At 41.2% G+C, this 16,146-nt stretch overlaps 1 protein-coding gene across 14 annotated transcripts in view; it reads left to right on the forward strand.

The window, feature by feature from the left end:
* tjp1a (tight junction protein 1a) overlaps positions 1-16,146 on the forward strand; it is a 104,707-nt gene that overhangs the window by 76,781 nt on the left and 11,780 nt on the right. For 8 of the 14 annotated variants that reach the window (XM_085270338.1, XM_085270347.1, XM_085270391.1 and 5 more), the window contains 18 exons: positions 163-287; positions 425-527; positions 636-957; positions 1,177-1,280; positions 1,954-2,122; positions 2,436-2,571; positions 6,528-6,664; positions 7,257-7,362; positions 7,671-7,821; positions 9,134-9,242; positions 9,340-9,559; positions 9,993-10,177; positions 10,527-10,622; positions 11,375-11,401; positions 13,522-13,604; positions 13,935-14,145; positions 14,757-14,857; positions 14,940-15,290. In XM_085270338.1, the coding sequence (XP_085126464.1) occupies positions 163-287; positions 425-527; positions 636-957; positions 1,177-1,280; positions 1,954-2,122; positions 2,436-2,571; positions 6,528-6,664; positions 7,257-7,362; positions 7,671-7,821; positions 9,134-9,242; positions 9,340-9,559; positions 9,993-10,177; positions 10,527-10,622; positions 11,375-11,401; positions 13,522-13,604; positions 13,935-14,145; positions 14,757-14,857; positions 14,940-15,290 (2,736 nt within the window). The remainder of the gene's footprint in view (positions 1-162; positions 288-424; positions 528-635; positions 958-1,176; positions 1,281-1,953; positions 2,123-2,435; positions 2,572-6,527; positions 6,665-7,256; positions 7,363-7,670; positions 7,822-9,133; positions 9,243-9,339; positions 9,560-9,992; positions 10,178-10,526; positions 10,623-11,374; positions 11,402-13,521; positions 13,605-13,934; positions 14,146-14,756; positions 14,858-14,939; positions 15,291-16,146) is intronic. The other 6 variants (XM_085270367.1, XM_085270445.1, XM_085270357.1 and 3 more) reach the window with 1 other exon arrangement.

Genomic DNA, 16,146 nt, shown 5'->3' on the forward strand with positions numbered 1-16,146 from the left:
GTTAGCAGATCAGAACAATACTAACCCAGCTTTTCTCCTTTGCCAGTTTGATCAACATCGCACAAGCTTACCTAAGTTGTCAGATTTTTACAGCATTACAGTTACAATGCATTTACCATTTGTCTTATTAGTCAGCTGTGGTTTATATTTGTCTTTGTATAGGCCCCAGGATTTGGGTTTGGCATTGCAATCTCGGGTGGGCGAGACAACCCTCATTTCCAGAGTGGTGAAACATCTATTGTAATATCGGATGTGCTGAAAGGAGGTCCTGCAGAGGGTCTGCTACAGTAAGTGTTGACTGTATTTCCTTTATTTCATTGGGAGTAATATTTTAAGCAGCATTACACGTAAGCTGCCCTAATATACGTAATGCCGACTCATTTTTCTGCACTGTTAATTATTTTCTATTTATTTATTTTTCCAGAGAAAATGATCGAGTAGTAATGGTCAATGCAGTCTCTATGGACAATGTAGAGCATGCCTATGCTGTTCAACAACTTCGAAAGAGTGGCAAAAATGCAAAGATAGTAAGTACAACGCTATAAATATATAGCATGAGTCAGGGCTAAGTACTTCATGGTCAGAGAGCTAGGGACTAACAGGCTTTTAACATTGTAAATGTTCTCTCTTTCAAGACTATTCGCAGAAAAAGGAAAGTACAAATCCCAGTGTCACGGCATGGGGACAGGGAGACGATGTCTGAGCACGAGGAGGAGGACAGCGATGAGGCCGATGCTTACGATCACCGCAGTGGACGCGGTGGACAAAGTGCCTATGCAGGTGCAAGCGGAGGCACGGGCACTGGCAGGCGTCACGATCGGGAGCGTAGCAGCAGCGGGAGGCGGGATGCCTCACGGGAGAGAAGCATCTCACCACGCTCCGATCGCCGATCACAAGCCTCTTCTGCTCCACCCAGGCCCTCCAAGGTCACTCTTGTCAAGTCCCGCAAAAACGAAGGTGGGTAATGTGTCACCAATCAAAAAGAGTGACTGCTTGTTTTGTGAATTCATCCAATTTACATAAAAGTCAAATTATTGAATGCGCACGTTTCTCATTTACTGATATTCACAGTAAGGTCGATCACATTTTTAATTACCTGCTAACTTTATTTGAACCAAGTGATCGGTAACTGTCTTGTAGTGTAACTTTGTTATGCTTAATCACCCTTGAAACCAGAATATGGACTGCGGCTGGCCAGCCATATCTTTGTGAAGGACATCTCTCCGGAGAGCCTTGCAGCCAGAGATGGAAACATTCAGGAGGGAGATGTTGTACTGAAGGTGAGAGGAAACATGAGCAGATTTGTTTTCAAAGTGGTTAAAGCACAATAACTGGGAAATCAACTGGTCAAAAAATGTAATCTCATTTAACAGTAGTAGAGTAGAGCGTTTATCAGACGCCCTTTTTACTTGAAGTTCTTACAATTGTGCCCTTGTAGTTGGCGATCTGCTGAAAGTGGCTTTCAGAATGAGGTCACAGTTCATTACTATTCAGACTCACCAGCAGAAATACAAGACATTGCATTATTCCTTTAATTTTTTTCCCTATTCATTCAGACTTTGAATAGATAAATCCCCCTTCTTCCCAAACAAATGCCTGTTGAAATCCAGTTTAATGTTTCAGTTTTACTGAAGAGAAGTTGAATCGTTTTCTAGTTGAAACCTGATCACAGGACAAAGTATTACATAAAATAATGTGTGTATATATAGAATAGTTTTGTTTTAATATGTGTAGTCTTGGCTTATTTTCACTCTCTGTGCTTGTGACCGCACCCTCTGTGTATTATAAACACATTAAATATGTTTATAGCTTCCTCTTCTTATAGGCTGTGCTCCTAACTTTTACTCTCATTAGTTTGTTATCACAGCACACTGTAGGCTCCACAGAAAAACTGCAAAGAGGATATTATGTACGTTTACCTCTTGTGCTGACTTGTTCCTCTTCCTCTGGCAGATTAACGGCACAGTTACAGAGAACCTATCACTGATAGATGCCAAGAAGCTGATTGAGAGGTCAAAGGGCAAGCTGAAGATGGTAGTGCAGAGAGACGAGCGGGCCACGCTGCTCAATATTCCTGACCTTGACGACAGCATCCCATCAGCCAATAACTCAGACAGAGATGGTGAGACAACAAACGCGTACTCGTGGATTGCAGCTAACATTTGATTACACAACTTGTGTGACGGTGTTTTTTCCAAGAGATGTGATTTATTTTAATGACTGCGATGTCAAGAAGACGGGTTTATTTATAGAGCGCATTTCAAAACATCTCTAAAACTACAATGAGAAACAGAGAACTGATCCTCGCAGATCATTCCACTCTTAACTAAAATAACGTGTTTTTATTGTTGTTCCAAATCTCAAATGTCGATTTCTTTCTTTTTTTTGTTGTTATCGATAAAACCGTAATACATACTTCAACTCATCTTTCACAGACATTTCAGAGATACATTCACTGACATCCGATCATTCCAATCGATCCCATGGGAGAGGAACTCGATCCCGTTCGCCTGACAGGGTTGAAACATCCGAGCATCTCCGCCACTCACCACGGCAGATCAGCAATGGCAGGTAGGACACACACACGGACACACACACACACACACACCTCTGACAACTATTCTGGTTACAAGGCACACTGTCACCCACCCTCTTCGACCTCATATATCTTGCTCAAGACATAACATACATAAACCATCACAGTCCCTCTGAAACCATCAATAATTTCCAGTAATGGATTTCTCTGGGAAAGAGCTGAGGAAGGAAGTAGGGATTGATCTGCTGGCAGATTAATGCCTTGCTTTTAAAGTATGCTAGACTGTTTAATATTAAACACAAACCTGATTTTGAACCTTGCTGGAATAACTCTTTTAAGTAGCCTCACCACTGAACCTTTAAAGTGGAGTATATATGAATAATAACGCACGCTTTTAATGATTATAGTCCAATTAATAAAAACGATTTGCACACATTATGTGTTGTTCTTTTTTTATCACTTTACTGTCTGTTTGTCTTACTTTCTCTTACTGCCTGTTGCATCTTTCAATATGTTGTCAGTCTTTACTGTCATTTAGATTGCATAGGTTTTAGCAGCTGGTTTATAGATGGATAAAGATGGCTAACACATGATGCTCTCAGTGGGTGTGGAACTTGGGCATTGAGTGGAATGAGGTAATTAGCTTTTCAAGACTTTAATCCAGTTAATTAAACAGGAATGGGTGGTGAAACAGGAATGGTAATGTTAAGAAAGAGACCCATTTTGCAATGAGAACACGTTACTGGTTTGTTAATGTGGTCCACAGTAAAAGTCTAACTGTGAAGTAGGGGTGTTGAATCAGGGCCCTCCAGCACTTGTTCCAGACTGAACTACTGTTTCATATCAAAACTCCTTTGGTTGCAGATACAGTGGGCTGAGATACAAACTAAAAATGCTACAGAGACCGTATTTGTAGCTAGATAGACAAGAGGTTAGGGCTGCTCGATTATGGCAAAAATGATAATCACGATTATTTTCACTGAAATTGAGATCTCGATTATTTGACAATATTTATTTAACAATAACAATGTATTGAATAATGACTTTAAAGATTGTCAAAAAATAATATAAAATAGTGCGAAAATACTGATAACAGTGCAAATGTTTGCAATATAAGAAATAAATGAAAAATGTAAACATCTATGTTTAGTGAACTTTGCAGTGTTGCTCTGTGGTGCAGCTACTACACCATAGCAAAGTTTACACACTGTGTCTACTTGATCCACGTCTGACTCCGCGAACCCATAATGTTTCCACACCACTGAAGTTTTTTTTTTTTTTACCTCTCTTTTCAACCAACAGCAGTCACTCTCCTCTCCAAATAACTTCTGCTTAGCTTTCCGAGCTTCCCTCGGATCCTGTTAATTGTTGTGACAGGTGTTCGAAATGCAGAGAGGTGCGCTCGATTTGCCACACGGAGCAGCGCGAGAGTAAAGCACGAGGGCGGGGCTAATAATCGGCTCAGTCATATTTAATGATCGTTGAAAGCCCAGATCGTAAACGAGATTAAAATTCGATTAATTGAGCAGCCCTACTAGAGGTTCTTGTCATTGTTACATTCGATGCTAATTAACTTCATCTTTTGATGTTTGTGTTTTTTGAGATTTTTGAGAGGCAAATAAAAAAGGGTAAATTCCTCAAATCTCAATGGGGTAAAAAAACAAAAGGCCAATAAAAACTTGCCTTATTGAGATGGTTGTTGAGAGGTTCGCAAGGTGTTCCTGATGCTCTTGCTTGTGTAACTGTCTGGTGTATCACGCTGTGCCAGACTGAGTGACCCTGCATCAGGATGAGTGCAGGTTCGCCTTTGCTTTGACCACACTCGTCCACATGTTGTGTTTTGAACTCTTATCCCTCTGTTATCAGAGTATATACACACAAAATGTTGTATGTCAAAGTCAAAGACACACATTATGTTTTTCATGCATCCGTTTGTGTAACGGGTGAATCTGATAAGCATGGAGATAAGGAGGAGTTTCACCTGCTTCTCATGTGGCTGGGATTTATCAAGTGAGTGAGTCTGACTGTCACCGCATGGTGATGTAAGGGAATGTTTTTAGGAGCGGTGAAAGGAATTTGACATACTTCCCACAGTGCTTTGGCCCAGACGAGATGGTTTGTTGAATCTGATTGGCGTGCAGCGCAGGCATTGTTTTCTCTAGGACGCAACGCTGGTCCAGGCTTTGTGTGTCCAACAGATCATCAAAAAACAGCCCTTCATTAAGCGTCTCTCTGTGAGCTCGAGTAAAAGTTGTGCACAGGCAAAGGGCTCCCAGTGTTGACTGTCAAGGAATTAAGATCAAATCCCTTAATTGATAATGGTTGAACTTGCAGATGCACATATGTGAGTAATTATTGTTTTCTTCTTAAAATATTGTTGTGCATGATTATTTGATTTCTAAATACTTTGTTTTTCTGAAATGCATCTAGTCAGTGTTTCTGAGTGAATTTCTTTTTCTTTCTGCAAATATTCTGAGGCTTGTTAGTTATAGATAAAGGGATTGTTGTTCAGTCTGCCTGTGCAGCCACTTCTCTCCTGTTTCTTCACTTTTTCTGCATCTGCCTTCCTTGCTGTTATTTTGCCTGTACCCATACTATAAAATGTGTAAGTGAGGGGGTTGAACAGAGGGTTCTGTCAAATGGTGTTTGTCAGTGTGACGCCTTTTTTAGCACCATTCTGCGGCAAGGAGCAGCAGAGATTTAGGCCACTCCACTCTCTCTCCCTCTCTGTCCCTTGCTCTTGCTCAGTTTGTCTCTTTTCTTTTCCTCCTCCTTCTCACACTCTTCATTCATCCATTCATTAAATGCACTCCGCGTTTCTCTTTCTCCAATTACAGTTATGTTATTTATCCTCGGGGAGATTTAATTGCACTGAAGGAGTACATTTGTGATACTGAATTGTCGTGACAACTGCTGGGCAAATTTGTGGGACCAGAAAAGGCCAAACTGTGGTGGAAACTATTGCAAATAAGTGCCGCATGCTGCACTTACTTTATGCATCAGTCATTTGTGTGTGTATGGATGTGCATGCCTCATTGTTGTATGCGCATTAATGACTGCAGTGTGCATTTTATTTTATTGTTTTGTGGGGGGTTTGTACTATGAGTGCTAAACTGAAAGGGCAGGAATCAGCAGAGCTGTGTAGTCTGAGCTGCCGGTGCAGCCTGCACCTTCATGTTCTTGTAAAAAAGCTTCTGAATACAGCTCAAGTACTGAGCCAGCAGTCAGTCATGTGATCAGATTGGAATTCAACCATTGTTTTTAAGCAGCAGAGGCCTTTCTACCCTCTTGGACATGACTTGCTAGACTTGCACACACACACAGTTTTCCCTTATTTATTTTACCCAGGTTAAACAGGAACCGGGACTGAAACGTATCCCAACTAAAGAGTTTACACTGGGAGATTCAGTCGGTTCTCTCTTCGTGCCTGCCTGTGTAGTCTATAAAGTGTGAATTTATATTCTTGGAATCTGGTTTGCCACCTACGTACTGCACAGACCATGTGAAAAAGGAAGAAAGAAAATGCTTCACTGCAAAGACCACACAACTTTGAATCACTAGCAGATGTGCGGGATCTTTTTGACAGAGCCACACATCCTTGTTTTAATTGCTTATTGTCTATTCATTAAATACTTTTGTCCACGTGCCCTTATGACGTAATCTACTGTTCATGCTATTTCCTTCTAGGTTCATTTAGAGTGTGTGTGCGTGCGTGCGTGCGTGCGTGCGTGCGTGCGTGTGTGTGTGTGTGTGTGTGTCTTCCTGGTAATCTCAGCACAGGATGAAACTACCACCAGTCAAAACATGAAGTCATTCTTAAACACACTAGTATAAAAGAAAAAAAACAAACAATGTTACTGTAATTTAAGAAATTCATTAACATGTCAAAACTGCTGCCTTTAAATTCTCCTGCTTATAGTTTTAATTGTCCATGAGTACTAAATTCACATTTTTATTATAATTATTTATTTATTCATTTTTTTCATTTCAGTCATCGAAGTCGAGATGAGGATCGCATATCCAAACCGGGGTCCATGTCCACACCAGTCAAAAACTCTGATGATGTCCTGTCACAGGCCAGTGACCAAGCTAGCTCCAGAGATGACAAACAGTTACCCCCACTGCCTGGTAAAAAAGCCTGACATCGTCATCATTATCACCACCATCATTATCGTTAGCGTTAGTAGTGTGTTCTCTCGTGTTTGTGTCTTTCACCACCTTATATAGTTCTCTCTGTTGGAACCTTTAACGCAGTGAAGTACAGTTTAAGTCTTAAGGCAGACAGATATTAACTGAAGCTGAAAACAGACTGCTGCCATGGCACATCATATGAAACATGTCAAGTGCCGCCCTTAGCGTAAATAGGAGGGGTTGTTCTGCAGAACGTCAACACGAAGGGCACACACAGCATTATATGTCTACTTTGTTCCTCTCTTTCCCATCACAGCAGATAGAACCAGGTTCGGGCGTCTGTCTGAGATTTCTTCCTTCCTGTTAAAAGGGAGGTTTTCCCTCCCTCTGTCATCACCATGTGGTTGCTCATAGGGGGGTCATCAAATTAAATACAAGTACTGTTCAACGTATTAAAGTAACCGTGACAGTTTGGGCAAAAAGTAACATGTAATATATAAAACATCAGATGCTTTAATTTTTAAGGGTGGTTTCACTTTATCTCCCACTTGGCCGTCTCATTCATACAGTGTGTTTGTGTTTGTGCCAGAACCAAAGCCAGTTTATGCACAGCCTGGTCAGCCTGACGTGGACCTGCCTGTCAGCCCATCTGATGCCCCTGTACCCAGTGCTGCACATGATGACAGCATTCTCAGGTAAATATTCTTGATGTGGTGTCTTCCAAATTGAGTGCAGTGTATATACTCTGTAGATAAAATATTACGAGTGTGTGAGAGTCCTTTTTAAAAAAAAAAAAAATTTATTAAAAAAAACAAAACACGAATAAAGCTTCGTGCCACTTGTTCAAATTGTAGGTCTGATTCAGGCAGAAACTCTGCTTTGGCTCTGTTGTTATAACCTGTCATATTTGCTTGAATAACTGGCCGTGTTTTTTTGTGTGTCTCTTAGAATGATTGCTAATCTTTTTACTTAACTCTGTGTGTCCACCTGTGTTTTCCCGCAGACCAAGTATGAAGCTGGTCAAGTTCAAGAAGGGAGAGAGTGTCGGTCTGAGGTTAGCAGGCGGAAACGATGTGGGAATTTTTGTGGCAGGAGTTTTGGAAGACAGCCCCGCAGCCAAGGAGGGGCTGGAAGAGGGAGACCAGATTCTCAGGGTAAGATGTGTTGATAAATTAGGAGAACCCTATTTTTTTTGCTTAAGAAACCTGACATTTTGTCTATGCACTGTACTAGATTTCGGATGCGAGAACGTGTTGCTGCAGTTGACTGGTTCAAAAGAAAAAAAAGATAAAGATTAGACAGATCTCTTCATTTCATGCCATGTAACTGCCCTGTACGGTCTTGGTATTACGTAGCTTGTAAGATGATTATAAAATATTCTTTTCATTTATGTTTTTGTCCTAACTGTCGCTATTTTTGTCACGTCACATGTTCGAGAGTGAAAAGAACATCTGGTGTTGTTAAAATAGGCGAGCCATAGCGGCTAACACTAACTTAGATAATATGTAGCAAAACTATGTAATCCGTGGCCACAATAGATTTGCTTTTGCACAGAGACCTTGGGAATAAAGTACAATGTACCCATCAGTCAGTGAGTCATTCTTAGGCCCTGCTTCATATCAAAACTCCCCTTGTTTCCAATGTGAAGACACAATAGGGGTCGTTCTCGCATTCTGACCTCGGAACAGTCGACTGCCTGTTTCACTGAACACTAGAGTAACATTGTGGATGAGATGATGGAAACCCTCTTGATGTCAGAGTTGGATTTATTCTGACATGTTTATACAGCAGCAAGACACCTGCTGTGAAGCCACACAGTTTAACTTGTCAATTTAGCACAAGCTGGGGGGAATTGAGACTAACATTTAGAAACTGTTTACCTATTAAACCATTTTGGTATCTTCTTCTCTTAATGAACAAACAGTGTCTTCTATTCCTCCCACTCTACACTGTAGACCTCTTTTGTGCCTGTGTTCTCCCTGCTGTACAAACAGATCTTAGAGACTTCCAGGACATTGTTTCCAATCTTTGGTGGTTTCCCCTCGGTCATGGTGTGCTAGCTGGAGATAAAGACGTCAAGCCCTTCTGTTTCTGAGAAGAATAAAGGTGTCTTTCTGTGGTTCAGTGACTCAGTCCATGTGTTTCTGGTTCCCCTGCTGCCCCTCAAGCAGAGTCAATAAACAGTAGCTATTGTTTTAAGGGCAGCAGCAGGAGAAGAGGGGGTGGCTGCTCGGTTAAAAGGGGAATGCTTTCCTTTCTTCTGTTCCTTTTTATCCCCTAAGAAATCAGATGAGTTGTAGTCAACAAATAAAGTTGCTGAGGCAACTGTGTAACCAAGTAAACTTAAATCCAGTAGCTTTCAGCAGCTCTTATAAGCGTTTAACAGCCATTATTAAAAATAATATTAGCCTTGAGTTGGCTTGTGCTGTTTGTCGTTCATTAAGTTCATTTCTTCTGCCTCTGCAGGTGAACAATGTGGACTTTGCTAACATCATCCGGGAAGAGGCTGTGCTTTTTCTGCTCGATCTTCCAAAAGGAGATGACGTTACTATTCTGGCTCAGAAGAAAAAGGATGGTAAGGGATGATGGCGTCGAGTAGCGTTTTGTATTGTAAACATGAAAGATTGTACGTCAAAACTAATCCTCTGTGTTATTATCTGCTTTGGCTTCAGTGTATCGAAGGATAGTGGAATCTGATGTGGGCGACTCCTTCTACATTCGAACGCATTTTGAATATGAAAAAGAGTCACCATATGGGCTGAGCTTTAACAAGGGAGAGGTTTTCCGTGTGGTAGACACACTCTATAACGGCAAATTAGGCTCCTGGCTCGCTATCCGTATCGGCAAGAACCACCAGGAAGTGGAAAGAGGCATAATCCCCAACAAGAATAGGTAAAAGATGTTTCATGGCACACATACAGTTGGTTCTGGCATTTGATGAGTGGGCTAACAATGCAGGTAGAGGAATTAAAGCAATATAAATCTGAAGAATTAATTTTATGATCTACTGTATTTCACACATTTATCACAATTTATGATTAAATTATCATATCAGCCCCACCAATGATGACCTGGGCCTGCTGACTTGCTCAGCTTAACTCAGATGGTTGGTTAGCTGTACAAACAGGGCTTTTAATGACGCAGACACCGGTCAGCTTAACTTCTAATGTGATGGCAAATCCATAAAGACCATCATAACTGGATAACCAGTTAGCATTCAGTGCTCTACATTATTGTTGCAGTTACAGTAGGAGTATGTTACCGTGACTTGTCTCTCTGGTCAGTGTAAAGTTTTACACTTTTACACCTTTTCTTCCCTTTCCAGAGCCGAGCAGCTATCCAGTGTGCAGTACACCCTTCCTAAAACGCCTGGGGGTGACAGAGCTGACTTCTGGAGGTTCAGAGGGCTGCGGAGTTCCAAGAGGAATTTGCGGAAAAGCAGGGAGGACCTGTCAGCCCAGCCTGTTCAGACCAAGTTCCCTGCCTACGAGAGGGTGGTGCTGAGGGAAGGTAAGAGTACAGAAGCCAAAGGCAGTTATAGCAATAAAATGGGAGGCTTTCATCCTTATTATGCTTTCTTCTTTACTGTAGGACTAAGAAATTTTTAGGTTTGTGAGGTAGCGCTAACTAGGATTTGCTTTGTAAACAATGAAAAATACATGTACACAAAACAAAGGTAGGCTTTTTGTATAAGCAAAGCTTGGATAGTTTGGCGTGTACCAGTTATGTCAGTGCACTAACGGTGTAGCTTCACTTTTCTCCTCTGGCCATGTAAGGTCTTGAATCTGTGTGGTTTTACACCAAATGTATTGAACACGTCTACAAGAACTGACTGTGACGTGATGTTGTTGTGATACAGCTGGGTTCCTGAGACCTGTGGTTATCTTTGGGCCGATCGCAGACGTGGCCCGAGAGAAACTGGCCAGGGAGGCGCCCGAAGTGTTTGAGCTAGCCAGTAAGTAACAAAGTACCCTCATGTCTAATATCTCATGTTTCTCTGTCCGTTTTATCGAGACCGTAATCACCCATCACACACGCCAAAGCTGAAAGCTGCTTAAATCTCAGCATGCAGTTCTCACAGGAATGATTAGTAGCGAGTAGATGTTAAAGTCACTGTTGTGTTCTTATTATGTATGCGACATCTTTAAAAATCCACACTGATTATTTAGATAAATAAGGTCCTTATTAAGGATATATAAAAATGTTGTTTTAATTTAATTAATTTTACATAATTATCAGAAGTTGGGGATTAAAATAGTCGTTATTCACAGGGCGCAGTTTGGATTTCTTTACAAAACATTTGCCTAGTGAATTTGTTTTTTACTAGATGACCTCCTCCTCCTATTACTACCTACTTCCTGTTCTTTTAATAGGCCTGTTAGTCAGGTTTGTCAAGCTGTGTTTATTTCCCCTGTCACTCTTTCAGTCTTCCATTTCCTCTGTTTATCTTTCACTCTTTGATACTCCAAGCAGAGCTAAACACTCGTCATCCACCTCCTCTCACTTGTAGAAATTTCGAGCATCTTTTAATGTGCGGTTTTCATTTTAATACTCGGTGTTGAAATTCAATTACCTGAAGTGCAGAGCCGCACATGCACCAATGTACCCAAACACATGTTCAGCAGACACATCCACACAACTGTTTCCAGTCGTTGATGTTCATTTGCACAACTCAGTGATGTTTGTGTAACTGTATTTTCTTTTCAGAAACACATCAGCAACAAGGAGGGGAAAGTATGTGACTTGGTGCATCAAGTTTTGTTTCTTTTATTTAATTGAGTGAATGGCAGATAATCTATAAACTAGTGTTTGGTGGCTAGTTCCCTATTCTGTAGATGTTTAAAGAGCTATTGCCTGGTTTATGCATATTAGGGAATAGCACTTTATTTAATTTTCTTTTGTCATCACATTTGGGAGTAACTCTATTATTACATTTCGGCCAGTGACGCACAATCTTGCAAAACTTGACACATGAGACTCGAGACAAAAGAAATATTATGTTGTACTGACTCGCAGCTTTGTAGTGCATGTCTCTGTTTAATTCAAACGTGGAGAATAAACTTTTTGCTGTTACAGAGTCTGCACAATTGACGTCTCTGATCCTGTGTGTCATCGTGATAGCTTCTCTTGTCCTAAGTTGCAGAAGAGATTAGCATGTGCAAGTGAATGACAAAAAGCGTGCTTCCTGCACACAACAACATTTTTTTGTTCGAATTAAATCGAGTGCTATTCTCCGTCTAAATGCAGGTTTCATGTTGAATGACAACAGCAAGGCTGCATGACGAGCCGTGCAGTTTAACATGCAGTGGAGACTGAGCTGGTATTTGAAAAACACATTGACAACCTCATGTGCAAATACTGATAATAATCATAGTAACGATAACCATAACAGTATTGATGATCGTAAAAGGTATGACTGAAGATCAGGATTTACTTGACTAAGCATATTTGTACTTTCATCACCCACTTTTTGCCCATTAATTACACCACAGTGACTGTTTAAAGGGAGGCTCATAAACACAGAATCAAAGTGGACCTACTATGCTTGTTTCCAGCTACATATTTCTTTTTCTTGGACTCCAACAAAGTAGCTCTGCATGATTCACAGTTCCTTCTTTATTACACGGCGTGTCTTGGTGGAGCCCCTCAGTTCATCATCAGCCAGAGCTGTGTGCCTGAAATGGCCATGTCAGTGAGAGAGGATATCCTCTCTCACTGACATACAGAAACAAGAGTATTAAAAAAAAAAAAGAACTGGAGTATTTAGAGCAGTCTAAAGTCTGAGCTTTTTTTTTTCAGGTACAAACACTCTTGTTGAATATGGGCGAAAAGCTTTTAAATGGAAGTGCCAATTAGGAAAACTGCTCAAGTTTTAAGGTTTATTTTTAGGCCGTTTTGCTTTATTATTGGATTCAAGTAAGTGGACGATCGAAAGCAGGAAAATGTAAAATACTGTCATAATTTACTGGTGGTGCAAAGAAGGTTTTCAATACATTTGTGGTTCTTTTGACAGCTACTGTCAGTGTCTTGTTTCTCTGCATGCGCCCATTGCAGATTTAATAACAGATTTATTTAGTGACTGAAAATGAATAGATGTCTCACTTACTGGCCTTTTTAGAATGGCAGAAAAAGAACTATTGATTTTAGCATTTACTTTTAACATCGCTGCATATGCTTGAACCTGTGCATGAATGGCTATGTTTATTTGCCCTTTAATAAAACCCTTTTGATAGTTACAGCCAATGATTGCAGAGCTTAGATGCTACTAGATGGGGCTCTATGATGTATTTGAGGCCTTGCTATCTATTAAGCCTCCTGTGGTGAGCTGACTGCCCTCTTCTGAGCCTTTCTATGCATTTCTAGGCAGGAAGCAATTGCTTGTCTTTGTTTAAATTATAAACCTCTCTTCACATCCTTGCTTAAATCCTCTAGGCTTACAATGGCACCTCAGTCTCATTAATCCCAAATGACCCTCCTGCTATTGTATGTGCTTATTTAATGTCAGTGTTCCTCACGTAACACATTTCCTGCACCATGTTTTAAACTGCTACATGCACTTGCACACACACATTTTAACGCTGGATTTCATTCCCCGAACCTCCCCAAAAATCCGTAATGACCGTTGCATGAGTTGGCTGCTGTCCTCATTTTGTGTTTTATTACGTAGCTGTTTGTATAAACGTACACTTGTCCTCTCCTGTACGAAGATCGTCATTCCCTATTTAACTGCTCTATTTATGGGAGTCGACAACTGCACGCTACAAAGATGTCTAATTGGGGCACAGCCTGTGTTTCTTGGTGTCGTTCTCTTTTGTTGATGTGATGCAGTGACTCTGTCCGTTTGTCTTCCAAAGAGAGTGAACCCAGGGATGCAGGAACAGACCAGAAGAGCTCTGGCATCATCCGCCTGCACACAATTAAGCAGATCATTGATCGAGTGAGTTGAAATGAAATATACACTTGTACTGATTTGAAATTATGGAGGATTGTGGATAGAAAATGTCTTTGTTGCCCATTTGTTTTGGTGATTTTTAAAAACATTGAAAGGAAAGCCAATAACATGCTCAGCTCACTGCTGCCATCTGGTGTTCACTCAAGGAAATTATCCATTACCCAAAGTAATGTGCTAAACTCAAGATTGCCTGTTTGTGAATAGTGGAAAAGATGGTTCACAAAATTCTACTTTATGGAGACTCAGTCCTTAAATGGCAAATAATCACATTTATAAAGCGTGTTTTTTGTTTTTATTTTTTGTCTGTACCTGAAGGACAAGCATGCGGTGCTGGATATAACCCCGAATGCAGTGGACCGACTGAACTACGCTCAGTGGTATCCAATTGTGGTGTTTCTCAACCCGGACACAAAGCAGGGCATCAAGAACATGAGGACACGGCTCTGCCCCGAGTCTAGGAAGAGCGCAAGAAAGCTTTATGATCGAGCCCTCAAGTTAAGAAAGAACAACCACCACCTCTTCACCAGTGAGTCCAGTGGAAGGAATAAAAGGGTTCATCCACGGGGCGGGAGGGGTGGAGGGTTTAAGTGGGAGATTTCACAGGGACCAAAGACGAATTTCACACAGTTGACAAGTGAGAGCTGCAGTGCCGGCTGCTGTCGCAACAGCGCACTTGTTGTGCCTGACCCTGTTCTGTTAAAGTCCTCACAAGTGTGCCCCCAGGCCTCTTTCTCAGCGTGCAGTCTCCCTGTCAAAGGATGTGCTCTAACCATGTTTGAGGAGCATCTGTTGAAGATAAACCGAGCGGGCCGAGAGAGCGTTGCCATCAGCTTCCATTCAGGCTTAAGCACACATTCTTCTCATAAATCATCTTTCTTAACATTATTGTGCAACTGTGCCTCTTTTTAAAATCAGGATGTTTATCTGGTTATTGATCTGTAACAGCATACATACTGGGTCACCAGTGGAGAAAATGACTGTCGTTTAGTTTCTAGTCCAGAGTCATATTGCTCCAGCGTGCAAAACTTAATTTCTAGGAATAAGTGATACAAATGGTTTTTTTTTTTTTGTTTTTTTTTAAATAATTGTGTGAGTGGATAGAGTTTCATTTTTGCCCCTCCCTCTTTCTGCCTTCAGCAACCATTAACTTGAACAACATGAACGATGGTTGGTTTGGAGCACTGAAAGAAATAATCCAGCAGCAGCAGAACCAGCTGGTGTGGGTTTCAGAGGGCAAGGTAAGACATGCGCACACGTACACGATATTGATGAGATTTCTCTTATCTCAGTCCCCTTCTCATTGTATTCTTTATTTCACAGGCTGATGGAATTGGCGACGATGACCTGGACATCCATGACGACCGCCTTTCCTACCTGTCGGCGCCAGGCAGTGAGTATTCCATGTACAGCACCGACAGCCGCCACACCTCCGATTATGAGGACACAGACACAGAGGGAGGAGCCTACACCGACCAGGAGCTGGATGAAACGCTGAACGATGACGTGGGTCCACCCACGGAGCCTGCCATCACGCGGTCCTCCGAGCCTGTCCGTGAGGACCCGCCTGTCATCCAAGAGCCCCCTGGCTATGTCAGCTACCCGCACACAGTGCAGCCGGACCCCCTGAACCGCATCGACCCGGCCGGTTTCAAGGCACCAGCGCCGCAGCAGGTAGCGTTTCTGAGACCTGTACGTCTCCCCTGTTGTCTGGAGGACGCGGTGTGCGTTAGAAGGGTTTTCTGGAGGCGCTATTGAAGTCACTTTTTTGTATTTGCAGTTAATCTATTAACTGTTATAAAACAATATCAACGGGAAAGTGAAAACTTTTGTGGTCAGGTATTTATCATAATACATATATATATATATATATATATATATGCGCAACTATAAAGAAATATATATCTTTATTTATTATAGTATTTATTTACCTATTTGCCTCTATGTGTGTGTTTGACTGATATTTGTGGGCGTGTGTTTTTTTTTTTTTTTTTTTTTTTTTAATTTTGAAGAGGAGAAGACTTCATACCTTTACTATTACTCTTGCACTCTGTATTACCACAAGCTGTCTTATTAGTGTGACTATTACTAATGTCACTGAGTGAGGGGAAAAAAAGAGCCAAAAAATCCCACTTCTGTCTGTCTAAGTGTCTGTATCAGTATTCACCTATGTGCACTTCCTGCCTTTGTTCTACCTATGATTGGGACTGTGACAATATGACACCAGAAAGTATTATGTGCATGTTGGAAATGCCAGTGTTAATCCAGTGTACCTGTGAAATGTATTTATCACTACTCTATTGGTAGTTGTGATATTACAGTCTAAGCATTTGTCGTCTCATGATGTGTTAATGAACATGAAAAGGGAGAAAACGACTTACTGTATTGTAACCATAGAATTAAACTCGAGTTAGTATCACCTAACCTTGAAAACTTGTCCTGCTGCTAATTCCTAACCCTCACTTGCTATTGGTTGATCTGTAGCTACTGTTAAATACGGCGGCGAGTGATAGGCTGTTTGTATCAATGT

The sequence above is a fragment of the Mchenga conophoros genome, linkage group LG1, assembly GCF_057382185.1.
Source record: "Mchenga conophoros isolate Kocher_MC1m ecotype Shallow Benthic linkage group LG1, M_conophoros_male_GT1.1, whole genome shotgun sequence".
NCBI classification, from domain to species: Eukaryota; Metazoa; Chordata; class Actinopteri; order Cichliformes; family Cichlidae; genus Mchenga; species Mchenga conophoros.